The sequence below is a fragment of the Mirounga leonina genome, unplaced genomic scaffold (assembly GCF_011800145.1).
Source record: "Mirounga leonina isolate KUSES-001 unplaced genomic scaffold, KU_Mleo_1.0 Mir_118, whole genome shotgun sequence".
Classification (NCBI taxonomy): Eukaryota; Metazoa; Chordata; class Mammalia; order Carnivora; family Phocidae; genus Mirounga; species Mirounga leonina.
This window is the reverse complement of record NW_023270277.1, coordinates 2,211,756-2,239,008: the sequence shown is the minus strand read 5'-3', so window position 1 is coordinate 2,239,008 and position 27,253 is coordinate 2,211,756. Positions and strand designations below refer to the sequence as shown.

General features: G+C 46.9%; 1 protein-coding gene across 1 annotated transcript in view; it reads right to left on the bottom strand.

Annotated features, from left to right (window-relative positions):
• The window catches only part of LOC118007324 (doublecortin domain-containing protein 2C-like), a 64,927-nt gene that overhangs the window by 11,582 nt on the left and 26,092 nt on the right, over nt 1-27,253 (bottom strand). The window contains exons 3-7 of the mRNA XM_035000344.1: nt 25,979-26,055; nt 21,326-21,454; nt 16,872-17,009; nt 14,075-14,117; nt 6,340-6,466 (exon numbers count right to left, since the gene is read on the bottom strand). Of these exons, the coding sequence (XP_034856235.1) occupies nt 6,340-6,466; nt 14,075-14,117; nt 16,872-17,009; nt 21,326-21,454; nt 25,979-26,055 (514 nt within the window). The remainder of the gene's footprint in view (nt 1-6,339; nt 6,467-14,074; nt 14,118-16,871; nt 17,010-21,325; nt 21,455-25,978; nt 26,056-27,253) is intronic.

Sequence of the window (27,253 nt, the reverse complement as noted above, 5' to 3'; positions counted from 1 at the left end):
ATTTTTCTTTTTCCCTTTTTCAACCAACATCTTAGCAATCCCTTTTTTAAAAATCTTTATTTTCATTTTTAGAGTCATATTCTATCACTTCATAGTAGTTAACCTTATTTTTGATATATATATATGTAAGTTGTTCTCTCTTTAAAATTTTGGAATACACTTTCTTCTAACAGTCCAAAATATACCCTACATCTCTAGTGTATGGCTTTGTTCTAGTCTCCTGCCTGATCCTTTTTTTTCTTTTTTTAAATCCTTTTCTTTCTTTTTCAACCAACTTCTTATCAATTCCTTTTATAAAATCTTTTATAATTTTCATCTTTACAGTCATATTCCATCCCTTCATCGTATTTACCCTTATTTTTGTACATATATAAGTTTTTCTTTCTTTAAAATTTTGGGAGGCACTTTCTTCTAACAGACCAAAATACACCCAAAATCTAGTGTGTGGCACTGATCTATGTACCAGTCTGATCATATTTGATCATATTCTGGTTTGTGGTTTTTTTTGTTTTTTGTTTGTTTGCTTGTTTTTATCTTTTTCTTTTTCTTTTTTTTTTTTTTTTCTCTTTTTTCTTTCTTTCCCTTTTTTTTCCCCTGGTTTCAGGTCTCTTCTGATTTGTTTAGTGTATATTTTTCTGGTGTCATTGTTACCCTGTTAGCATTTTGTTCTCTTATTCATCTATTGTCCTCTGGAAAAAATGAAAAGATGGAAAAAAATCACCTCAAAAAAAAAAAAAAGAGGCAGTACCAACTGCCAGGGACCTAATCAATACGGACATTAGTACGATGTCAGAACTAGAGTTGAGAATGATGATTTTAAAGATACTAGCTGGGCTTCAAAAAAACATGGAAGTTACTAGAGAAACCCTTTCTGGAGAAATAAAAGAACTAAAATCTAACCAAGGTGAAATCAAAAAGAGTATTAATGAGGTGCAATCAAAAATGGAGGCTCTAACTGCTAGGATAAATGAGGCAGAAGAGAGAATCAGTAATATAGAAGACCAAATAATGGAAAATAAAGAAGCTGAGAAAAAGAGAGAGAAACAACTACTGGATCACGAGGGCAGAATTCGAGAGATAAGCGATACCATAAGACGAAACAACATTAGAATAATTGGGATCCCAGAAGAAGAAGAAAGAGAGAGGGGGGCAGAAGGTATATTGGAGCAAATTATAGCCAAGAATTTCCCTAATTTGGGGAAGGAAACAGGCATCAAAATCCAGGAGGCACAGAGAACCCCTCTCAAAATCAATAAAAATAGGTCAACACCCCAACATCTAATAGTAAAACTTACGAATCTCAAAGACAATGAGAAACCCTGAAAGCAGCTCTGGAGAAGAGATCTGTACAATGGTAGAAACATTAGATTGGCAACAGACCTATCCACAGAGACCTGGCAGGCCAGAAAGGACTGGCAGGATATATTCAGAGCACTAAATGAGAAAATATGCAACCAAGAATACTCTATCCAGCTAGGCTGTCATTGAAAACAGAAGGAGAGATAAAAAGCTTCCAGGACAAACAAAAACTAAAGGAATTTGCAAACACAAAACCAGCCCTACAAGAAATATTGAAAGGGGTCCTCTAAGCAAAGAGAGACCCTAAAAGCAACATAGACCAGAAAGGAACACAGACAATATACAGTAACAGTTACCTTACAGGCAATACAATGGCACTAAATTCCTATCTTTCAATAGTTACTCTGAATGTAAATGGGCTAAATGCCCCAATCAAAAGACACAGGCTATCAGACTGGATTAAAAAACAAGACCCATCGATATGCTGTCTGCAAGAGACTCATTTAAAACCCAAAGACACCCCCAGATTGAAAGTGAGGGGATGGAAAACCATTTACCACGCTAATAGACACCAAAAGAAAGCTGGGGTGGCAATCCTTATATCAGACAAATTAGATTTTAAACCAAAGACTATAATAAGAGATGAGGAAGGACACTATATCCTACTTAAAGGGTCTATCCAACAAGAAGATCTAACAATTGTAAATATCTATGCCCCTAACATGGGAGCAGCCAATTATATTAGCCAATTAATAACAAAATCAAAGAAACACATCGACAACAATACAATAATAGTGGGGGACTTTAACACCCCCCTCACTGAAATGGACAGATCATCTAAGCAAAAGATCAACAAGGTAATAAAGACTTTAAATGACACACTGGACCAAATGGACTTCACAGACATATTCAGAACATTCCATCCCAAAGCAACGGAATACACATCTTCTCTAGTGCCCATGGAACATTCTCCAGAATAGATCACATCCTAGGTCATAAATCAGGTCTCAACCGGTACCAAAAGATTGGGATCATTCCCTGCATATTTTCAGACCACAGTACATTGAAACTAGACCTCAATCACAAGAGGAAAGTCAGAAAGAACTCAAATACATGGAGGCTAAAGAGCATCCTACTGAAGAATGAATGGGTCAACCAGGAAATTAAAGAAGAATTAAAAAAATTCATGGAAACAAATGAAAATGAAAACACAACTGTTCAAAATCTTTGGGATACAGCAAAGGCAGTCCTAAGAGGAAAGTATATAGCAATACAAGCATTTCTCAAGAAACAAGAAAGGTCTCGAATAAACAACCTAACCCTACACCTAAAGGAGCTGGAGAAAGAACAGCAAATAAAGCCTAAACCCAGCAGGAGAAGAGAAATAATAAAGATCAGAGCAGAAATCAATGAAATAGAAACCAAAAGAATAGTAGAACACATCAATGAAACTAGGAGCTGGTTCTTTGAAAGAATTAATAAAATTGATAATCCCTTGGCCAGATTCATCAAAAAGAAAAGAGAAAGGACCCAAATCAACAAAATCATGGATGAAAGGGAGAGCTCACAACCAACACCAAAGAAATACAAACAATTATAAGAACATATTATGAGCAACCATATGCCAGCAAATTAGATAATCTGGAAGAAATGGATGCATTCCTAGAGATGTATCAACTACCCAAACTGAACCAGGATGAAATAGAAAACCTGAACAGACCTTATAACCACTAAGGAAATTGAAGCAGTCGTCAAAAATCTCCCAACAAACAAAAGCCCAGGGCCAGATGGCTTCCCAGGGGAATTCTACCAAACATTTCAAGAAGAATTAATACCTATTCTTCTGAAACTGTTCCAAAAAATAGAAATGGAAGGAAAACTTCCCATCTCATTTTATGAGGCCACCATTACCTTGATCCCAAAACCAGAGACCCCATCAAAAAGGAGAATTACAGACCAATATCCTTGATGAACATGGATGCAAACATTCTCACCAAAATACTAGCCAATAGGATCCAACAGTACATTAAAAGGATTATTCACCACGACCAAGTGGGATTTATCCCTGGGCTGCAAGGTTGGTTCAACATCCGCAAATCAATCTGATACAATACATTAATAAAAGAACAAGAACCATATGGGCCTCTCAACAGATGCAGAAATAGCATTTGATAAAGTACAGCATCCTTTCTTGATCAAAACTCTTCAGAGTATAGGGATAGAGGACACATACCTCAATATCTTAAAAGCCATCTATGAAAAACCTACAGCGAATATCATTCTCAATGGGGAAAAACTGAGAGCTTTCCTCCTAAGGTCAGGAACACGGCAGGGATGTCCACTATCACCACTGCTATTCAACGTAGTATTAGAAGTCCTAGCCACAGCAATCAGACAACAAAAAGAAATCAAAGGCATCTAAATTGGCAAAGAAGAAGTCAAACTCTCACTCTTTGCAGATGATGATACTTTATGTGGAAAACCCCAAAGACTCTACCCCAAAACTGCTAGAACTCATACAGGAATTCAGTAAAGTGACAGGATATAAAATTAATGCACAGAAATCAGTGGCATTCCTATACACAAACAAGAAGACAGAAGAAAGAGAAATTAAGGAGTCAATCCCATTTACAATTGCACCCAAAACCATAAGATACCTAGGAATAAATCTAACCAAAGAGGCAAAGAATCTGTACACAGAAAACTATAAAATACCCATGAAAGAAATTGAAGACACAAAGAAATGGAAAAACGTGCCATGCTCATGGATTGGAAGAACAAATATTGTGAAGATGTCAATGCTACCTAGAGCAATCTACACAGTCAATGCAATCTCTATCAAAATACCATCCACTTTTTTCAAAGAAATGGAACAAATAATCCTAAAATTTGTATGGAACCAGAAAAGACCCCAAATAGCCAGAGGAATGCTGAAAAAGAAAAGCAAAGCTGGCGGCATCACGATTCCAGACTTCCAGCTCTATTACAAAGCTTTCATCATCAAGACAGTATGGTCCTGGCACAAAAACAGACACATAGATCAATGGAACAGAATAGAGAGCAGAGAAATGGACCCTCAACTCTATGGTCAACTAATCTTTGACAAAGCAAGAAAGAATGTCCAATGGAAAAAAGACAGTCTTTTCAACAAATGGTGTTGGGAAAATTGGACAGCCATGTGCAGAAGAATGAAACTGGACCATTTCCTTACACCACACACAAATATATTCTCCAAATGGTTGAAAGACCTCAATGTGAGACAGGAGTCCATCAAAATCCTAAAGGAGAACACAGGCAGCAACCTCTTTGACCTCAGCCGAAGCAACTTCTTCCTAGAAACATTGCCAAAGGCAACGGAAGCAAGGGCAAAAATGAACTATTGGGACTTCATCAAGATAAAAAGCTATTGCACAGCAAAAGAAACAGTCAACAAAACCAAAAGACAACCGACGGAATGGGAGAACATATTTGCAAATGACATATCAGATCAAGGGCTAGTATTCAAAATCTATAAAGAACTTCTTAAACTCAACACCCAAATGACCCAATCAAGAAATGGGCAGAAGACATGAACAGACATTTCTGCAAAGAAGACATCCAAATGGCCAACAGACACATGAAAAAGTGCTCAACATCGCTCAGCATCAGGGAAATCCAAATCAAAACCTCAATGAGATACCACCTCACACCAGTCAGAATGGCTAAAATTAACAAGTCAGGAAATGACAGATGTTGGAGGGGATGCGGAGAAAGGGGAACCCTCCTACACTGTTGGTGGGAATGCAAGCTGGTGCAGCCACTCTGGAAAACAGTATGGAGGTTCCTCAAAACGTTGAAAATAGAGCTATCATATGACCCAGCAATTGCATTACTGGGTATTCACCCCAAAGATACAAATGTAGGGATCCGAAGGGGTACGTGCACCCCAATTTTTATAGCAGCAATGTCCACAATAGCCAAACTGTGGAAAGAACCAAGATGCCCATCGACAGATGAATGGATAAAGAAGAAGTGGTATATATACACAATGGAATATTATACAGCCATCAAAAGGAATGAGATCTTGCCATTTGCAACGACGTGGATGGAACTGGAGGGTGTTATGCTGAGCGAAATAAGTCAATCAGAGAAATACATATATCATATGACCTCACTGATATGAGGAATTCTTAATCTCAGGAAACAAACTGAGGGTTGCTGAAGTGGTGGGGGTGAGAGGGATGGGGTGGCTGGGTGATAGACACTGGGGAGGGTATGTGCTATGGTGAGCACTGTGAATTGTGCAAGACTGTTGAATCACTGTACCTCTGAAACAAATAATACATTATATGTTAAAAAAAAGAAGAAGAAGAAGAAGAAGATAGCAGGAAGGGGAAAATGAAGGGGGGGAAATGGGAGGGGGAGATGAACCATGAGAGACTATGGACTCTGAGAAACAGACTGAGGGTTCTAGAGGGGAGGGGGGTGGGAGGATGGGTTAGCCTGATGATGGGTATTAAAGAGGGCATGTACTGAATGGAGCATTGGGTGTTATACACAAACAATGAATCATGGAACACTACATCAAAAACTAATGATGTAATGTATGGTGATTGACATAACATAATAAAAAAAATGCTACTTTTTCTATTAAAGAAAAAAAAAAGTAAACCCAAACAGTTCAGGTGGATTTGAGTTTCATGTTTTCCTCCAAAGGCTGATTTGTTCACAGGTTGTTTGCTGTGTCACCGGTCCTCAGGGGAGAGCACGCCCACCCAGATGTTCACAGAGAGGATAGAATTCCTGCATCGATCTGGGAGGGCTTCCTCGGTGGAGAAGCCCATTGCCTTCATCACTAGGATTTTGTTTCTCTCCTCTCACTACCACGGCCCCTGGAGCTGAATGTCTCATTAATAAATCAGATTGTCACTAGTGAAGTTTTAAAATCAGACAGTTACAAGCCATATCTTTGCAGTATGAAACTGGCCCGGAAGGGAAAAAAAAACACATTCTTCAAATGGTAGCACTTTAATGCCCACAGCCAAATGAAATTCACATTACCTGCGCCGCTTTGCATTAAAGGTTCTACTAGCATTTTCTTCTTTCCCTCTTTGGCATAAAAAACAGAATCCTGTTCCTTATGGGGAATGTTGTCGTGTTTATGAGGTTCTTTTCCTTTGGAATCCTCCTAAGGTACAAATTAAGAATAAAAAGTATGTGAGGAACAGCAGTGTACCATGAGTCTTTTTTTTTTTTTAAGATTTTATTTATTTATTTGACAGAGAGAGACACAGGGAGAGAGGGAACACAAGCAGAGGGAGGGGGAGAGGGAGAAGCAGGCTTCCCGCCGAGCAGGGAAGCTATCATACGACTGATGAGGGGCTGAATTCCAGGACCCTGGGATTATGACCCAAGCCGAAGGCAGACACTTAACAACTGAGCCACCCAGGTGCCCCCAAAATCACTGTTTTCAACACCTACAAAACTATTCCCACTGGAACCTCTGAGCAAGGCACAGCATCTCTGATAAAAGGATATTAAACATGTGGTAGGTTTGTTTTGGACTGAGATAAAGGGAAACTCAGATGGTCCAAAAAAAAAATCTGCAGACAGTAATGACCGAGCAGGAGGGGATCACAGTGGAAGATGAGCTAATTCTGAGCATCATCCCTGCTCCGTCCCAAAAACTGTCTTCATAATACAAACCACCTTTCCAGTTTTCCTGTTTTCTGTCTTTACTGAACACAGGCAGAACTATATAAATCAAGATTTCTCCTGAGCTCTCTATGGCACCTCCCTATAACATCAGTATATTTATGAGGCAAACGACCGGCTGTTTTATCCTTGCAGAAATTAAAGTGCATAAAATAATCCCGCAACCAAATACAAGAACCAAGCGAAATCTTTCTACCTACTTCAACGGGCTTTCCTAAAAGTTGAAATCATGCTCATACGTATAGGAAACAGATCTTGGGGGGCGCCTGGGTGGCTCAGTTGGTTAAGTGACTGCCTTCGGCTCAGGTCATGATGCTGGAGTCCTGGGATCGAGTCCCGCATCGGGCTCCCTGCTCGGCAGGGAGTCTGCTTCTCCCTCTGACCCTCCTCCCTCTCCTGCTCTCTGTCTCTCATTCTCTCTCAAAAAATAAATAAATAAAATCTTAAAAAAAAAAAAAAAAGGAAACAGATCTTGGCAAAACTGGTCTTAGAAACCGAACACAGTGCGCGCTGCTTGTGTTTTGGGGGCAGCTGGGGGTTGGGATTCATCTATTTCTTGCAACCATTTTCCCCATCCTCAGCCTCTACGACAAGACACTCTGTATTTACTGTTACCTCTGAAGTACTAGCCGTAGGACAGTGACACAGGAAGAGTCCCACCCTCCTCACAAGGACACAAAGCAACCCTGGTGCAGAGCAAAGCACACAGCAAAAGCCAAGACCGTTGCAGCCTGGCCACCGGCCACCGGCCCGCCACGAGGAGATGAGCTGGTCCACACCGACCTGGAAGGGGCCCACACAGAGCTTCGGGCCGGCGAGACGGCAGATGAAGAGCACCCGTAAGTTCAATAAATTGATTTCATTGTTTAATCTCATACCTTACCAATGTACCTGATGGGAACGTGAGTTTCTACAAGCTCCTTATTTCTACGACATCCAGTGAAACCCAGAGCTGTGCTGGTTTGGCTTCTCATCAATCTGAGCCTGAGCTGTGGTTTGGGGCCGTCTGTCTCCTCAAGGACAGCCTGACCTTGTTCACCTGCACACCCATTTCTCTTCTTCCCCTTCATCCCGTGCCCCCAGCACTGAGGGCAACCTCCATGTGTGGTGACTTATTTAGGATGGTTATTGCTTATGTCTCACCACTAGAATGCTGGAAGCTCCATGGGGCCAGAGATGTTTGTCTAATGATGAATTCCCAGAGCCCGGAGCCGGGCAGCACAGAGAAAGCTCTCAGTAAATACTTGCCCAGTGAGTAAGTGAATGGTGCTGGTATGAATCTCATCCCCCTGTGCCTTTCAGATGCTCACAGGAGCTGTCACAACTTGAGGATGGTGTCCAAGTGCCTCAGCTCAGCGCTGTGACCTTTCAGTCTAAGCCCGCCTACATTCCCAGTCTATTCCCTGCTCAGGCTTTGCCCACCTTCTAGCTCATCTCCACCTGCGATGCCCTTCCTCCCTGCCTTCCAATCCCAGGGCAAGCTGAGCTTAGAGTCCCTATGCCACATTCCTGGAACACCTGCATGTCATCACCAGAACACAGGCCCTGCCCTTTGCATTCCTGGGTCCAAGCAAACAGTGACCTCCCAACACAGACCTATGCCCAATGAAGTAATCCCAACAGTTGCTTAGAAAATCTTTGCTGATCTCTTGAACTGCGTAAGAAGATGTGGGGGAAAGGAGGAAAAGAAGAATAGGACAAAGACAGGGGAAGGGTTGGGGTGCATGGGTGGCTCAGTGGGTTAAGCATCTGCCTTCAGCTCAGGTCATGATCCCAGGGTCCTGGGATCAAGCCCCGCGTCGGGCTCTCTGTTCAACAGGAAGCCTGCTTCTCCCTCTGCCTCTGCCTCTCCCCCCTGCTCATGGGCTCTCTCTCTCAAATGAATAAATGGAATCTTAAAAGAGAAAGACCGGGGAAGGGTTGCCGGAGTGCAAGGAATGGGAGGTGCAGGGTCGGCTACACCGTTGGCCCAGCCTGCCTTCCCACACCCGTGAGGTGACCTCTACACGCCCTGCTGTCCCAACCTGCCTGGGACACCCCAGGTGTTTCTCCAGAGCCGCCACCTCCTCAGGTGCTGGTCCTGCTCCTATGTCACCGTGTCCCACACAGAGGAGCCCTCGTCCACACTCCCAGCCCCACGGCCATGCACCTGCAGCTTCTGCCCACCAGCTCCCCACTGGCCTGTGTTCCCCAAGGGCAGGACGGGGCCGCCTTCACCTTTACACAACATTTGCCATGCAGTGGATACTGCGTGCCTCTCATTGTCAGAGCCACACAGATTTACAGCGTTTCTCAGACACAACAGATTGAGCAGGAAAACAGAGAATCTGTGCTTCCCCACACAAGGAAATGTCTAGGCATCACTGCTGTCCCCACTCCTCCCTGCCCTGAGTCCCGAGTCCGAAATCAACGCGAGTGCCCTACAAAGGTGTCAGGTGCTGCTTTTCCATTTCATTAATCTTTTCCCCCATTAAAAACATTCTCAGGAAACATACCCGAGGCACACTGTGTTCATTTCTCTGCAGTGCTGTGGGGACTATCATTTTTCTCTGGAGCCTATTTCATTCGATCTAGCCGAACTTCAACGCTGTTGTAACAGATAGTCTTGCTCAGGCACATGAAATGCAGCCCCCCAAGGTAATGTGGATGAAGTAGAGAGTTTGTCTAGTGGAGGAACAGCAACCACCTAGCTGAGTTCGGAGTCGGGCCGCTCCCAGGAGGAAAGCCAGCGCTACACGCTGAAGACCTCCCACCAGCTTCCGGAGTGAATGTCCTGCTTCCAAGTGGGCCAGGGTCCGCCATCAGAGAACCAGCCCCTATGCCAAGCATTAATAAAGTGGAACATTAGCTGACATTTGAACCTGACTGCTGCCTCTTCAGGCCACTAGAAGGAGACACAAAGGCAGCCTTGGATATTGTGTGATACTGCTACGGTCTTGATGTTATTAGCTGCAAGTGTCAGCTCCAACACACTTGTTCCACGCTGCACTTTACAGTTCAGTCCTGGTCATTAAAGTGTGGGTGTCCCATGGTGTGCGTCTCTCTGACCGTTTCACACCCATGTGCACACAAAAGCACACACAGGCGCCTTTAATTTGTCAATGTTTTATCTCCTGTTCGTTTCTGTTCACTACCAACATTTGCGCTCTATGCCCAAAAGAGAAGTAGGTAATATTAACATTCTGGTTGTGGATGTGATATAAATACAATGCTTATTAATTATTTACTGACATTTTACAGAGGCTTGCACATTAAAATATTCATTTTAATATAGGAAAGCAGTTTTAAACATTTATTAAATTGGCCTCACTTCCTTGGAAAGTAATAGATCCAAAATCACGGTAAATGAGTTGCTGAAAACTGAATCTCAGCTAACGAAATAAGAATAGGTTCACTCAGTTAATTTCCTAGGACTCAACAGTCACGGCTCAAGTTAATGGACACCTGGAGCCCCAGCGGCTTCTCCAACATCCACAGTCACCCAGATATTTGTGCTCCTGGCCATTATATTTCTTCTCATTTCATGGAATCAAATGCCATGAATCATAAGACACGTGGTTATTTTACATGTCGCTAAGAAACAAAGCAAACTACCAGCTAAACTATGTCACACGGCTTCCCTGTTACCTGGAAGTTCTGTTTTCTACTGAAACAGCCCTTTCAGAACTTTTAGACACAGATTTTTATCACATAGCACATCTGGATGTAAAGCAAGAGAACAAGGCCACAGAAATAAATTGCTCGACTCCTCTCAAGATCCTACACCCAGAGTCGGGCTCTTTTGAGCCATTTCTGCGTTGGAGCTGAGTATGTCTGTGCTTTGCCAGGCAGTGTGGACAGAGTGCACCACTATGATCTCTGGAATTTTCTTCCAAGCTGCTCTGCACATTTCGAGGCTGGTGCTTTCTTGCCTGGAGCACGGGAAGCAAGCCTTCTGCATCTGCCTCAGTAATAAGACGTGGTGGACGAATGTGGCAGAGTGCTTCCTGGCCACCAAACCCCCTCTCTGGATGCAGATGAGGTGTGCATATCTTGACTGCATGCCTCCACTAAGGGAGGGTCTCTTTCTCTACCTCCCGGAACCTTGCAACCACGGGGACGATGACCAGCACCAACGTCCAGACGTGCTCCTAAAGCCAGCCTAGACCTTGCAGCCCAGCAACCCCTGCGGCTAAACGCAGCCTGTAAGGAAGCCTGGTGCAACTGGCCCAAGACCCACCCAGCCAACACGCAGGACATAGACAAATAATAAAACATCGCTGTGTTAACCCCCTAGGTCATGGCTCGTTACACTGTAATAGATTACTGAGCCTGTATTTTCAGCTGCACACGGTAACTTCCTTTCTCAGGTTCATAAAAGAGTTGGTTGTTCCTTTGGAAAAATATAAAGAATTAAAGAATGTACTCCACTGGCATAAAATTGCTGTTCTTTGTACCTTTCTGGGAATATAATTTTTCACTTCGATTCTGAATCATATCAACATCATCTTGAGGACGTTTGCAGCAATGACGCTCAACACGTGTAGCGTGCCAACCATGCACACACCTCAGCTGAAGAGACGGGCTCACCGTGACGACAGCGAAACCACGCATGACCGCTAACAGCAGCAGTCAGAGGCCATCTATGTAGGAGGCACCCCACTTCCCACAGAAAACAAATCAAAGAAGTTTAGAAAGAGAGACGTGGAAAGCCTAGCACACACACATAAAGAAGCAATCGTACTTACCATAATATGGTTGCTGTGACTAATTCTAAAACCCAGCCTCAGAAAATAAAATAAAACCAAACAAAACAAATTAAAATAAAATAAAACCCAGCCTCATGCAGCCAGAGAAGCCTGGGCTAGTTTTCATCCTCAAAAATGCACCTGTTCTTCACATGGGGCAAAGGTTTGTAAGTACTGAATTCTCAGCTCAACATACCATGTAGACCTCCACACGGGGAGCAATGAATAAGGTAAAATACCTTGACAGGCATTAACACAACAAACGCAGAGATTTTACATCAACCTTTGTTAAAATCAATACCTGTTGTATTCTTTTAGGAATTCCCATTTTTTCTGGAATAAAATGTGTTTGCTCTGTTGTTACATGCCTTGTCATACATCATGGAATATTTTCAATCATAGATTTATTTTTTCTAAAATAACACTCTTTATTTGCATTGCAGGGTATGCATGTTTGTGATGATTCCGTTTAAAGATTCTTAATGTTATGTATCATCCTTAAAACCTGTTAACTTCCCAGTGATCACTTTCCAAAAGAGAAGAGAAAGAACTATAGGTGATATCAGAACAAACATGTCCCAAATTTTAGACCAAATAGAACAAATATTTAATAAAAGGAAAAGAAAACACTATCCCTACCTATCAGGACCCAGAGTCAGAACAACATAATGAAATGAGGACATAAGAAAATGACCTCGGACTCCTGGCTCCGTTCTCTGTGCTCAGAGGCTTCCCACACCATTAAAATATGGGATTCCAAGGTTGTACCACTCAGGCTGTTTCAACATTCAAACTCAGTGCCCACAGCTGAGAAAACTATGTACATCCACGTCGGCTCCTTCTCCACCTGGAACATCTGCCCCCTTCTCTGAGCCACGTTAGGACCTGTGCCCCATTTGTGGATCTCCATGTGTCGATTACCCTTTCCTGCAAACCATCACCCTATGCATGAGACTCATTCAAACAAACGTTTTATCATGAAATAAGTCTGTGTCGTCCGATCACATGCGATGAAGCTCATCCTTAGGGCAGAATCGTGTCTATTGGTTCTGTGTTCTCGACGATTCTCGTTCACTCATTCACCCAACAAACACTTAATACTAAAGACAATCCATAGAGAAAGGAAACTGAAAATAAATAAGATGATCATTCAGCTCAGGAAGTTACCAAAATAACCAGAGTCAATTCAGAAAAACCTTGACGCCAAAGCCAGACAAGGACCACATGAAGAAGCAGCACTGGAGACGAATCTCATTATGAATAGACATGCAAAAATCCCTCACAAAATTGAGCAAAGTGTATTCCGAAGAGCATTTTTTAGCAGTAGGGTTTTTTCAGTGAAGGTGGTAGGATGAGGACTGCAGTTGTGAACTCAGGGTAAAGAGTCAGGTCAGCTGTGTCATTACCTCCAGCGACACTGAGCTCCTTCAGTGCAAGTGTGGACAGGCAAGGGGCTGGACTCTTGCCAGGCAAATACCGGGGTGGTTCAGAGGGTAAGGAAGCCAAAGTATTTCCAAGACAGTGGCTAAGATGGCAGTTACGAAATCTGAACTGCACCAGGAGAAAAGCCACGTCGAGGGCTGGCCGTGAGATGTTGGGAAAGAATAGGTCAATACGTTGGGGGGGGGGGGTCAATACGCAGCTGATGAGCCTCCGGAGGGAGGTGCCTGAGCAAAGGGGCTAAAAGCTGGGGACGGGCAGAGAGTAGGCGCTCAGCAGCTTTCCTGAATGAATAGTAATGTCAGGGAGCCACTGAAACAGCGTTTTTATAAGATGGGTGGGGGTATGCGGTCATCACACACACGGGCGGTAAGACCCGTATGGCCGCCAAGATCTGGCTTCTGCCTGCCTTCCCAGGCTCGGATCCTGACACTTGCTGGCCGCTCTTCTCATGCTGTCTGTGTCACACTGCATGCAGATAAGCACATACACAGTGAGCGCTTCCCACCTCTGCACCTGACGTGCCCCGTCCCTGCTGCCCCCAGGCCCAGAGCGGCCACACCAGGCTTGGCCCCTCTCCCTCCTGTCTGTCCCTACGCTCTGAGCCATGTCTCGTGGCTGCACACACAGCCCGGAAGCTTCGGGCCCCACCGCCGGGGCTGGCCTGGGGGTGTCCTTGTCACGTGTCCCCAAGCACCGTTCTCACCTTCACTGTGTGAAAAGGACTTACTGGGGTTTTTTTAGAGAGAAAGAGCGTGAGCAGTCAGGGGCAGAGGGAGAGAGAGAATCCCAGGCAGGTTCCACACTCAGCACGGAGCCCAACATGGGGCTCGATCCCAAGAGACCATGACCTGAGCCGAAATCAAGAGTCAGACGCCCAACCGAGCCACCCAGGCACCCCGAAAAGGACTTACTTTTTTCTTTCTTCGTGAGTATTTCTCGATGTCTGCATACTTTCTGAAAGACAAAAGAGTCAACTATAAATCTGTAAAAGTCAGCCAAAAAACATCTTTCTAAAAGTGTAGGCTGCAGCCTTGGCTTTCAGGAGGGCAAGGCCCCGCGGAAGTCCCATCCAGTACCCCCTTCATCACGAGCTCACATCAACGGCATTTCCCCGCCTCAGAACGGAAGGGGCCCCCACTGAGGTTGGTTCAGTCTCCTTCCTCGAGACCTTGGAAAGTCCAATGGATTTCCATTTCTATCAGGGTGAGTGGCACCATGTTTACAGGCACCTTCTGCCCTGAAGCTTGTATACGGTCGTGGGGGGACATCCTAACACATCTGAGGTTTCGGGCAGTTGACAGTCACTCACACAAACATGGGTTTTTCATGCAACTCTCACAGGGACCCGTGGTACATGCGTCCTGCTCTCCCTGGGCTGGAGAGGAAGCACGGCTCGGGGACATGAGGGTTTAGTCAATGCCGCACCCTGACCAGTGGAAGAACAGAGACTCCAAGCCCATCCAAAACCCAGCCCAGCCTCCTCCCACCACTGACAGACCCCTTGTCTAACTGCCACCTTTTGCTCTGATGCGGCCCGGGATGCACACCCTGCTCCTAATTCTTCTGCATGGGGGCCGAACCCCCTGGTGCTACGCACGGGGCGGAACGCTCTGGCACCCCGCTCTCCAGCAGAAGGGCACCTCCCGGGTCCACGTCGTGGGTGGGGAACAGCTTCAGTCTCTTAGCAACTCTGTGGACTCGTTTCCTCTTTGGTGAGGGAGAAAGGTATTTAAGCAACCAATAGACCCGGTTCAGGGTTCAACACATGAACAGGTGACAGGGAAAAACAAAACACATGGAGAGCCGGGGGGCTCGTGTGGGGAGCAGGGGACACGGGAGCAGAGAGGGCCGTGCATCTCAGCTCAACAGCCCCTAAGGTATTTCTACCCACCATGCAGTTAGGACAATCAGCAATGAATTAGCAAGTGGATAAAATCAGGAAATAGCCCTGCTTGCCAGGCATGTGGCAGGACCCCAATCTAACCATCGGCTGTGGGGTCATTGTCTATGGACAGGACAAAAGAAGCCATTCTCTGCCTCAAAGTAGAAACCCTAACAGCAGGTGAGTGCAAACAGATACCTCCCGGGAGGTGTCTCAGCTTCCCAGGCTCTGGGCCAGGGAACTTATGGGGTGCATGCAGGTGAAACCATCTGACGAACACTGACACCTCTTTTTCTTTGCTCAAGACAATGACCATGAGAAGCGTGGTGGAGAAGCAGCTGCAGGCAAGGTCCCTGACAGGCCCTCACATAGTTGCTATGACTGCACGTAGTTCAAACACAGCCATGGGGCTGAGCGGTCAAGGCTGCAAAATCCCACCATCAGCAGGAAACCGCTCCTCCCAGCCAGCCCTGGAAATCAGGAGCTCCCTCAGGGCAGGAACGGGGACTGGGTACGAGTCACACACCGCGTCCCACAGCCTCCTGGAAGGAAGGCTACGTGTACATTGCAGGGAGGCGCCTGACACCCAAGTACCAAAATAGGGAGGAGCAGAGCCCCGCCTTCCAGGGCAGGTGACAAAGGGCGTGGCTGGCAGGGCACAGTCCCCCGGGGCTCACAGTCTGCTGGCAGGCATATCCAAGGCGGTCTGCCTGTCATCCCACGCCCCATCCTGTCATCCCACAGGACCCAGAGGCAAAGAAATCAGACTCCGCCCTAATACCGGGGCTTTAATCTGGGACAAAAATCAAGGATTTGGATCAGTACATACCGCTGAACTCCACAGTCTTGCAGGTCACCTCCTTCCTGACCCTGGCCCACCACTGAACCTGGACACCCAGTATGGACACACAGGAGCCCATTAGGAGCTGCAGCTGCTGAGGGCCCCAGACTAATAACCACCAAAGTCCCTCTAAGGAAGCATCAAGTGCAATTGTGCCCTGGGAACGTAAGTCAGACCACCTCATCAGGGGACTTCAAGGTCCTTGAATGGTGAGAACTGCAGATGGACAGAGTCCACACCTGTCTATGTGAGCATCCGTGCAGGACTCTGGGCAAGCAGGTCAGGGCCCAATGCTGGGCTGTTCTTCACAGTAAAGCCACTGGGCGTCCCTCAGGCAGGAGCCCACAGGAGAGCATTATGCACTAATCACAAGAACTTGGCCAAATTCAGATGGCAAGCAGGAGAGTGAGCAAACTGCCCCAGGAAGGGACAGCCAACCTTCTAGTTTTCTGGACGGGAGGGGGACTCCACCAATGCTTTCATCTTCCTTGTAGACGTTCCCGCAAGTGCACAAATACACACACCGTGGTGCAGCCCGTTAGCCTGGGCCAGGATCCACTATAACCATCACCACTGGTTTCATCAGTAGGGCCCGCCACCCCACACCAACTCCGGAGTCCAGGTCAGGGGAAGCCGGCCAAAGGAAGAAAACAGAACGAGGCGCTGGATGGAGGCTGGGCTACCACGACTGTGTCCCGGGGCCAATGTGTTTTGCAGGCTGAGGCCCTTTCTGTCTGAGACTCCCAGTGTCCCCCCACCGGCAGTTCGCTCAACACAAGGGCTCACTGTCCTTGTGACAACATCACACAACAGGGGTCCTCGTGCCTCACTGTGAAAATCCAAAACTGTGTCCTATATAAAATGAGAATATCAAGTTTCACTCCAGAAAAACAGCCAAGAGCTGAACAGGCTGTACTTGGGAGCGATACTGGGGGAAAAGGCAAACTCTACCAACTCGGGAGGGAAAGGTAAGAAATGTGCTCACTGTTGGACCTCACTGGGCACCTTGGAGGATTTCCAGTAAGGGAAATATTTGAAGGTCTCCAGTCCTGCGGCAACATAGAAGTGGTTGTCTTGCAGATCCTTTGAGTTGTCCAAGAGATGCCCGTTCATGGTAAATAATCTGTGAACAGAGCAAGAAGCGGCTGGAGACTTCAAGCAGTGACCTCAGGGCTGGGGGCATTTCTGCAGACAATATGACCGGGATGTGGGCTACCGGCGCGCACTGAAAGCGTAGGAAAGCGTAATCCAAATGGGCTAATTAAACCCCATCGGAGCTGCCCTTCCAAGGTTGGGCTTGTTTTCCATTTTTAGGTTTTTTAATTAAAGTATATTTTTAATTATGTACAAGTACTCAGAGGCCCTTGAGAACATTTTAAGCTCTTGGTTGGTGTTCAATTAATTTTAATAACAGTAAAAATTAATACAAATTGGCTTATATTGTTATAACAATACCTGGAAAACAGAGTGGTATTTTATTAGCAAATAATATGCCTTTTTATAAGCACCAAAAGACTAATATTTGTCTCCCTTTTATTCTGTACTCTTTTTTGGCAAGTATTCATTCACTCATTCATTCATGTAAGAAATGATTCAATTCACTCAGTGTTGAGCATCTCTATGTACTGGACAACGAGGTGGGCACTGTGTTGGATATAACTATGAGTAAGGAAGTCACTGCTACCCCCAAAGTCAGGGTTTGTACACAAACCTATAAACCAAATATGACCAGCGAAGGGCAAAGATCCAGACTTCCAAGAGGAGGAAAATCAGACTCAACTGTAGGCCTCACAGAGGCGGGGACAAGCCATGGGGTGAGGAGGGTGGGAGGTTTCCTCATGGGAAGACGGGTAAAGCCATCTGGGGTAGCAGGAGGGGCCTGGGCCAAAGGCCAGAATGCAGGGGTTGACTGTCACTGAAGGGGAAAGGCACACACACAACTTGCACAGAGAATTCTGGAGCCTGGAATATTCTAGGGAGAGGAATTGATCATTGAGTTCACCAGTGATGGGAGACTGCCAGGGGAGAGCAGAGAAGAGCGAGGTGCCAGCAACAGTCAGCAGACCGTCGTGGACACACCACGTCGACGCAGCTGCCGGAGAAAGGAGCCCGGCCTGCGACAGGAGGCTCGGGCTGCCACAACAAGGGTGTGCAAGGCCATCGGGAGTCAGAGCAGCGATCTCCAGACTGGGAAGAGGAGAAGGGCACGCTGAGGAGGTCAAAGCCACCGAACCGTTCTCCCCCGCCGTCAGTCCTTCTCAAACCTTAGCGCCAGAACCACCTGGAAGGCTTGCTGATGCGCAGAGAGCCGGGCCCCGCCCTTAGGGCCTCCGGTTCCGTGAGCCTAGGATGAGGCCGGAACACTCATGTCTAACAAGTGCCCAGCTTACCCCGCCGCTGCCGCCGCTGCTCTGGGAGCCCCGTGAGAATGGCCACCTTAGACCAGCCCTGGAGCAACGAGAAGACCTTCCAGACAGGCGACCACAGGGAGAAGCCCCCGGAGAGCCACGTGGCAGCAGGTGGCCACGACAAGGAGCACAACGCTGGGAACTCTGTTCCCCTCCTGCCGTGGCCCCTGCCCTGGGACACTCGGTGCGTCACCACCCTGGAGGACCCAAACAGCTAGTGCAAGCATCCCCAGGGGTAAGTCGGGAGGCACAGAGGCCGGCAGCAGGCAAGGGGGGAGGGAGGCAGATGCGACCGAGGGGCAGCAAGGCCGTGCGGGCTGGAGGACGGTGTCCCCTCCTCTGGCGCTGGCCGTCGAGGCTCCACCACGGAGCGTTTGGCACAGCCCCCAGAAGCAGAAGTGTTGGAGCAGATGGACCAAGAATTTAATACAAACATGAAAAATACTGTAAATGAAATACGGGGAGAAGTTACCAATATGAAACAACAAGAAAGCGTAAAGAAGAAACAAGCAAAAATACAGATGTGAATACTGAGTCATGGAGACGAGGCGCCCAGCAGAAGAGGTACAGACATGGCTCGAGCCGCTGCTGGGAGGACAAAACTGACAGGGTCTCCCAGAGGCATGCGGCATGAGAAACAACATGTATAAGAGAAAAGCCAGGAAAGGAGGATGAGGAGGCGTGCCAACAGCCCAAAAGTAAGAATCTCAAAAAAAACCTAAATGTAGAAAGGGAGAAAAATGTATAGGAATAATGAAGATGCATTTCACAGGATTAAAGAAAGAGGGAGGACCTCAAATTGAGTCAATAGGCGTCAAAAACGAGAGACCACCAGAAAACTCACATGTGGGCACATTAGGGAGACATCCAGGAATGCACACGAGCGTCCAGAAGGGCTCTCCCCAGAGGAGCAGGGAGCAAAGGGGTCAGAGCCGCACCGACGGCCCAACACAAGGAAGTGATGTTTTCAAAATCTGAAAGGAAAGAACTTTGAAGCTAGCATGGAAATGGGAAGGCCCGCTAAAATACCGTTGCACTGACTCACACCGAGAGCACCTCTACAGGGAGGAGCTAAATGAAAGGAAAAGCAACTCCAGGAGACGCCACGAGGCATCACGTGGAGCAGGGTGACCACATACCTCGGCACAGTTTGGGTTGTCATTAAAAAAAAGTTAGATCAAAGAAATCCTACTTGGGATAATCCAAAATTCAAATTGTGGATCACAAGCACTGTGATGGGGTTGTTGAGCGGGAGGCCAAGGAGCTGGAGGAGATGGAGTCTGGGTTTGATTCTGGGGCCCAGGAGAATCTTGGCTCCATCAGCAGAAACAAGGAAGGGGATGCATGAGCTGACAGCTCAGGTGGAGGGAGGTGGAGGCAGGGAATGAGCTCTCAACAGTGCCGGAGCTGGAGGAAAAAAGGGCCCTGGAAAAGCTCAAGTCAAATGTCCCAGACACACCGAAAGAGCTTCAGGTCTTCCTCCAGCAACGGGAGCCTTGCAAGGAAGAGATTCATTGCTTGTATGTTTGCTTGAATGTCTGTTCTCAGGTTAAGTGTTCTTTTCACGCAGTGATGAGAACAAATAAACTTACCCTTTGTACTTCCAGCATTTCTTTCATTCCTAAGCTCTGCACTTTTTCTGAATTCAACCATAAAGAATTGGTTGATTAGATTGATTGATTAGAAAAAATCAAAAGCTTATTAATCTAATGTCCTATTTTCCCACCAAACATCCTGTTTCCTTGCCTGCTTCGCCTCTGCCATTTCACATGTGATATGTGTGATTAATTCTACCACTGCTTCCGGCTCCTTCCAAAAGCTCACACAAGTCAGTCTGCTCCACACAATGATGGGCTCTTTGTTTGAGAGTAACACACTGATATTTATAACTGCGTTCTGGAATCATCTGGGCACCCACAGTACTGACTTTTAGGTACCCTCTGACTTCCCCAGCACGTGTAGGGTCACGTGGTGACTCACCACCCTAACTAGGTTAACGACTACCCCACGGCTCTACGTGCCCAACAGCTGATGTCCCGCTCACAAGATAGGCCCAGTCTTCATCATTGGTGCCACAATTGTTGATTGTAAATCAATCGTTTACATTTGAATTTACCCCCCAAGAGAGATAACTGACAGCAAGTGAAATAGGAGTAATAGATGTTTTGGCTCTTCTACCCCAATGCCTACCACCTGGGGACCATCACTGTCCATAAAGATGATACTTCCAACACTCAGCATCATTCCACATCTCTGCCTTTTCAACTCTGAAAGTTTGTGTCTTCCCTACACTTTCTCAGCCCACTCCCACGCAAGATTTTGGGCCTTCTCATCCCCAGCAGTGTTCCCAATATTGAAGCCTTAACCTTTCTTTCTGCAGCCTGCTAGCCTGGCTGCTCCCACAGCTCCCTCCTTGTGGTCCACTGATCCACACCAGGCCCGTGGTCTAAGTCCACCAACCTGTCTCGGGATTCACTCCCACAACCAGCCATGGCTACCCCGCCTCCCCCCATCCCCCTAGTCACCTCACCTCTGTCCCCCCTCTGTCCACCCCACCTCTGTCCACCCCACCTCTCCCCATCCCCATGTCCTCATTCACCCATTCACCACACCTAGCACATGGCAGATGTTCAATAAACTGTGTTGAATGAAAAATGAAACAAATTGGTTAAAAATAAGTACGGGGGGGTGCACCTGGGTGGCTCAGTTATTAAGCGTCTGCCTTCGGCTCAGGTCATGGTCCCAGGGTCCTGGGATCGAGTCCCACATCGGGTTCCCTGCTCAGTGGGAAGCCTGCTTCTCCCTCTGCCTGCCCCTCCCCTGCTTGTGCTCTCTACCTCTAATAAATAAATAAAATCTTTTAAATAAATAAATAAATAAAAATAAAAATAAGTATGGTAAAAAGACAGTAAATATTGTCTGTTCCAAAGAATTAAAATCAGAGTTAATGATGTAGGGTTGGAGGCCTTGCTGGTCCAGAGAGGACATTCCCACGCTGTGACCCGGTCTCCCCCAGGTGACAGAGCCTTACTTTCGCACGCCTCCTAGAGGGAAGACTTTCTCCCCAATCATGGCCAGCACACTATTCCATTCCATCAGACTGAATTTGGGTATGATAATTTTTACAGGTGGGATAAATAGTCTTCCATTTGTGAAAACACTGTAAGAATAAAAAAAAAAAAGCGTTCATTAGTGCCTTACACTTGAGGGGAAACATTGGAAATTCAAAGAGAGCCCTCTAATTCCAGAACTATAAGCTGCATGCGATGGACCAGGCGGCCCTCACACACACAGCCTGACCCACGAGGACCGTCACCAAGCAGCTCAATGCTGAAAGCCTGGGGACAGAGCAATACTGCAGGGAGGCATCTTTTCGTAGACTATCAAATGCCCAGATGACCAGGACACAACTCCACTTTTTACATAATATGCTTCCACTGTGGTGAGTAAAATGGAAGAAAATTGTGCCCATTTGGCAAACAAAGGGAGAATTTTGCCTTTAAAAGTGCAGTTATTTTCCCTTCCCGCGGAGCCAAGATAGCGTCCCAAAGGAAATAATGTGCAATCCTCCAAAAAGATAACAGAAACCATTGATTTCACTTTTGCAGTCTTAAGGCAGCTTCACCATGATCCCAGCGGGTTTATTTTATTTTTTTCTGTGTCGGGCAGGGGGCCAGCCGTGGGGAGAGCACTCGGTGCAAAGTTCTACTGTGAATGAGGCCCTGCCACCTGGTGTAAGTCTAGAAGTAATAAATAGTATTTAACATTAAGGAGCTCAATTTTACAATTCTAGTTTTCAATTTTTTACGTTATTATTTATGGTTACTGTTGTTTTATTGTTGTTGTTTTTCCTACAATGTAAATAATTTAAAATTGGATGAATACGTCTTTTTCTTTCAGAGCAAATATAAACTTTAATTCGTTTGTGCAAAATACAAAGAATCGGTTTTCTTTCCTAATGCTCTGTGGCAAGGGGCTTCCAATCCATGCAGAGATCACCTTCTTCTATATGTAAAATATTGCCCCAAAATAAACCCTACAAAAGGTTCTGTGCAAGTTATATGACAATGCATTTACGTGATAGCACTCCTACAATAAAGATTTGCTATAATGTTTCCATCGCTTGGTTTTCCTAAATGTTTTCCAAAAGTCTTTCCAAACATAGATTACTACTAGGAATAAAAGAGAAGTGTTTAAACAAGGTCACGCTGGGCACCTGGGTGGCTCAGTCGTTAAGCATCTACCTTCCGCTCAGGTCATGATCCCGGGTCCTGCGATCAAGCCCTGCATAGGGCTCCCTGCTCGGCGGGAAGCCTGCTTCTCCCTCTCCCACCCGCCTGCTTGTGTTCCCTCTCTCACTGTGTCTCTGTCAAATAAATAAATAAAACCTTTAAAAAAAAAAATAGACAAGGTCATGCTGTACTTTTGTCTAAATTTTTAAAGATACTTAACATGCACTCTTATCCTGAGTGTGGGGAAATAGGCACCCTTATGAACTGAATTGTGTCGCCCCCCCCCACACACACACACACACTGGAGCTGTTGATAAAAGTGTCACACTCTCCCTCAAGGGCGAGCTGGTCACATAGACTGAGGAAATCTGACTGGTGAAATCCAACCCATGGAAATGAAACAGATTCATATATAAAGACGTTTCCCATAGGATTATTTATAGAAACAAAAATAGGAAAAGCACCTATATATCCAGGTACTGAGAAATGGTTAAATAAACTGTGACACAGCCGTACAATAACAAATTATGCAGCAGTTTAAAATTGTTTATGCAGGATTTGTATTTACAGGGGGGAAATGGTCACATATAATTAATGCTGGGGGAAAAAAACCACAACAGAAGCTACGAAGAGAACATGAAAAGTGAGTGTCCTTCAGGCTACAAGTACGATCCTCAGATCGTAAAAGTACAAAAGGATGAGGGATTTTGATTTTATTCTTTACAGTGTTCTAGATTCCCACATTTATTTATAATAAGAATGTAAAAATGAGAAAAACTACCCATATGAATATTTTAATTTTTAAAGACAAAGAAAGGAAAGAAATGTTATCTCCAATTTATAAATTAGGAACTTGCAAGTTCAGAGGGTGTGCTGGACTTAACACATCTCCCCAAGTTTGCTGGTTGAGCTGAAGAATGAACTAGACCTTCTTGCTATCCACAATTCAAGCATCCGTCCATCTGCCACCCAGCACTCCAGGTAGCTGGATGGCCAACCAACCCCACCTAAATACCCAAGAACAGTTTCGAGGGAGAGGTTATGGGCAGGCAGGAGCCCCTGGACGCATGGCCAAAGCCCAGCATGGTTAGATTAGGGCATATCCGAATTTTGGAAAACTATGTAGCCAGTTTTTTAAAGCACAGCTTATCCATATGTGCTCATAAGGAACCATCTCCAAGATACGCTGTGTGGTGAAAAAAAAGAGGATACACAACAGTATCTTAGGATCCATACGCTTGCATCTGTGAGTCTGTCCTATAAGGATCCTCCAGAAGTCGTTAGCAGCAGTTGCCTCCAGGGAAGTCACTACAGATCTAGGGATATAAAGTGGGAGGAATGCTTACTTTTAACGCATACCTTTCAAAGCTATGTATTTATTTACCATGGGCATAGGTTACTCTGGCCACAAAAAGTAGTTAATTTTTTTAAGTAATTTGAAGTAAGAGAAGTTAAAGGCATAAAACTACTACTCAATGCACCCCCCTACGGTGCTCATTAAAGTTTAATAGGAAATACTTTAAATAGAACATATTTTAAATTATTAAAATAGGAAATATTTTAAATTTTTTAAAAATAGGAAATAGCACATGGACTTAGGAATGGACCTTAGTCAGGGGCTGATGATGGTGATGACAGTGACCCAATGGGTCTCAGGTGACGCTGCTTCGCTTAGTGGCAGAAGCAGGACATAAATCCGAGCCTCAGTCTCCACACTTCAAATGCACGTGGTCTGGACCAGCTCAATTCTGAGGAGGCCCAGACAGTCAGGGGAGCACCGGGCTCTCTCTCCGAATCCGGCACGTGCTCAAACAAGCCACCCCCCACCACCCCACCAGCCCGGCTCCCCGCCACCCCAGCTCCCCATCTGTGAGAAGGAGAAACCCCTTTCTCCCTGGAACATTGAAGACCCTGGAACCCGCAACAGCTATTTTGTTTGCTTGTTTTTATACTTACAAGGTCTCCAAGCAAACATGATCAGGTCTTTGTAGAAAAGACACTGCGATTGAATGGATATTTGGGTCCATCTAGTGGAATTTCTAGCAAACCAATCTAAAGCATGGAGCACATGCTGCAAGGTAAATGGTCCATAGTAGAAAAAAAGAATGTCCGTCAAAGGAAGTGAGAATCACCCATGTTTTGGCTCGTGTCAAAAAAAAAAAAATGTAGCTTTAGGGATATGCTTCTTTGCCAGGAAGAATCCATAAGCCAATACTGTTCCCTGAGATTTCTATACATTCTTCAGAAAGAGATGTCTTTCACATAATTTGGAAATACTGTGCCTCTCATCGCTTTAAAACAGCTCAGATTTACAGAAGGCACAATGGAAAGGAGGGCTATTTTATGGAAGTGATCGTCAAGGTTCTGAAGAGACCTGAAAGGGGCCAAGTTTGGCTACTAACAGGTCATGTTTCCTGCATCCTTCTGCCTCCCAGTCTGGGCTCTGAGGAGTCCAGCAGGGGCTTTCCACCTGACGGCCCCCAGCCCTTCACTGGTTGGCACATGCACAAAGGACGCTGGGTCAGGGAGGCAGCAGATGCTGACAACGGCCAGGACCCGACGTCCCCGCTAGCGCCTTTCAGACACGCAGAGCCCACACTTCTGTAGAAACTCACTGAAATTCTGTCCCCTGGGAGCAGAACATGGCAAAAGGGAGGGTACTCTCTCCATCTCCACATCAGAGGTTCTAATCACAAAATGCTGTAACATCCAGGACAAGAAAGATTTGGAGAGTGCCTGCTCCGTGACCGGCGCTGGGCGGGCCCGTGGACCCGTCGCCAGGGAGCCCTCAGCACACGCCGCTGTGTATCATCAGTCCTGTTTTACAAGCCAGGACCCAGTGCAGAGACACAGAGTGTGCCAGTCACAGAGACAGTAACGTGAAAGGCGGGATTTGAGCCAATGATGGGTTTGAGTCAACTGTGTGCTTTCTACAACCCCAAATGTAAGGCAGACTGGCCCAGAGAGTGGTCTCATCCCGGACACACTGTCCCGGGCACCTCGGCCCCTAGCGTCCGCCGTGGCTCCAGGGGGCATGGGGACTCCTGCCATCCCCGTCCTGCGGCCGTCCCACGGGTCTTGGCCAGTAAGAGCTCAGGGTGGGGAAATAACCCGTAAGTTTCCTTTCAACACCCACCAGCTGCAACAGCTAGCTTTAAAAATAAATAAATAAGAGCCTAAGATTAAATTGTGTGTGTGAAGCCCTTGTCTTTGCACCCCCATGTGAACTGTTGGACAGCAGGCGATTGGATTGTTTTTCCAAAATCAAGGTTCAAGAGAAGAAAGGATATGTAGCACCTGGAAGGCTGAATCATACAGGTGTCCTGGGGTGGGGGCGGGGGAGAGGAAGAGGGTGACGGTGAGTCTGTCTAGCTGGTGAGTCTGTCTAGCTGGAACACTATCTTTTAGGAGCCACAGCCGTCGTGATTTCTCACCCACAAGACCTTACTCACTTAACGTGCCGGGATGTACGGTGAAATGTTTGCCACCTGGAAGGCACATTCATATCACAATGTACCACCGGTTTGATCTGAAAAGAGGAAAAGCAAGCGTCAGAATTCAGTTCCAACTGACAAACACCTGTTAAATACCAACAGCCCGCGGAGCACTGCCCCGAAACCTAAGTAAAGGTGGGGGCGGGCCTGGCTAACAGACACATGGGGCGGCCCCAGGAAGGGCTCTGGGCAAGCCGGATTCCTCCCTGGGAGGGGGACAGACTCCCGCCAGGTGACTGGGGCTCGGGTCGAGAGCTGTGTGTTCCAGTCGGGGTAAAGGGCCAGGCGAGCAGGTGCGGAGCGGGCTAGAGCCATCCGGAGGGTCCGGAGAGACACGCTGTGCAGCAGTGCTCAGGACGCGCCAGCAGCCCACCCGACAGGCAGGCATCCGAGATGGCTCCCCAGGCACGCGGCTCGGCCGAACCGTGCGCCCCAAGAACGGTGATGGCTTCTATCAGGCCACGGGGTTCGGCTAGAACGTCCTGCAAGCAGGTGAGAACACCTCCCCTTGTTCCCTGACCCTTCTCTTCTCTTTCCTGTGAATCCAACCTGAGGGGCTGAGCCACCCCTGGGGCCTCGTTCAGCTCCCACCTCAGCCCCCTTGTGGCCTAGACACACGGAGGAAAAGGATCTCTGAGCCCTGCCGCGGGCAAGCAAAATCTCTCTTCCCCAGGCTCTTAACATTTAAGAGAGTGCAGAAAGGGGGACTGCGCTGTTGACACACTGGGGGAGGATCAAGGCCATGGCCCCACACAGTCCCAGAGCTGCCTCGAGGCTTCTCCATCGTGACCCCCTGAAAGTCGCTTCCCAGCTGTGTCCCTTCCCCGTCCCCCAGCCCACCAGGCTGGAGAGCTTGCGGCCGGTTCACCCTCCAGACCTCCGTGGCCCAAGTGCCCCACCTGACACACGAGGCCTCCACACTCCCTCTCCCCGAGCCCAGTCTACCCCGCCTGCCTCATTCCGCCACTCCGCATTCTGCCAGCCTCCACGCAGGACCCGGCGGCACAGCGCCTTTGCTCAGGCTCCTGCCAGATTAGAGCCCTCTGGGTGCCCCCCATACCACATGCTGCCGTCCCTGCAGGCTGCCCCCTCCCGGTGCACTGTGAGCTCCTGGCGGAGATGCTCTGAGCCCGCCGACCTCCCACCGAGTCCACCAGGAGGCCTCACCTGGAGCCCCGCCCCCAGGGGCTACCCCCACCTGGCATCCTGGCATCCTGGCTACCCCCACCTGGC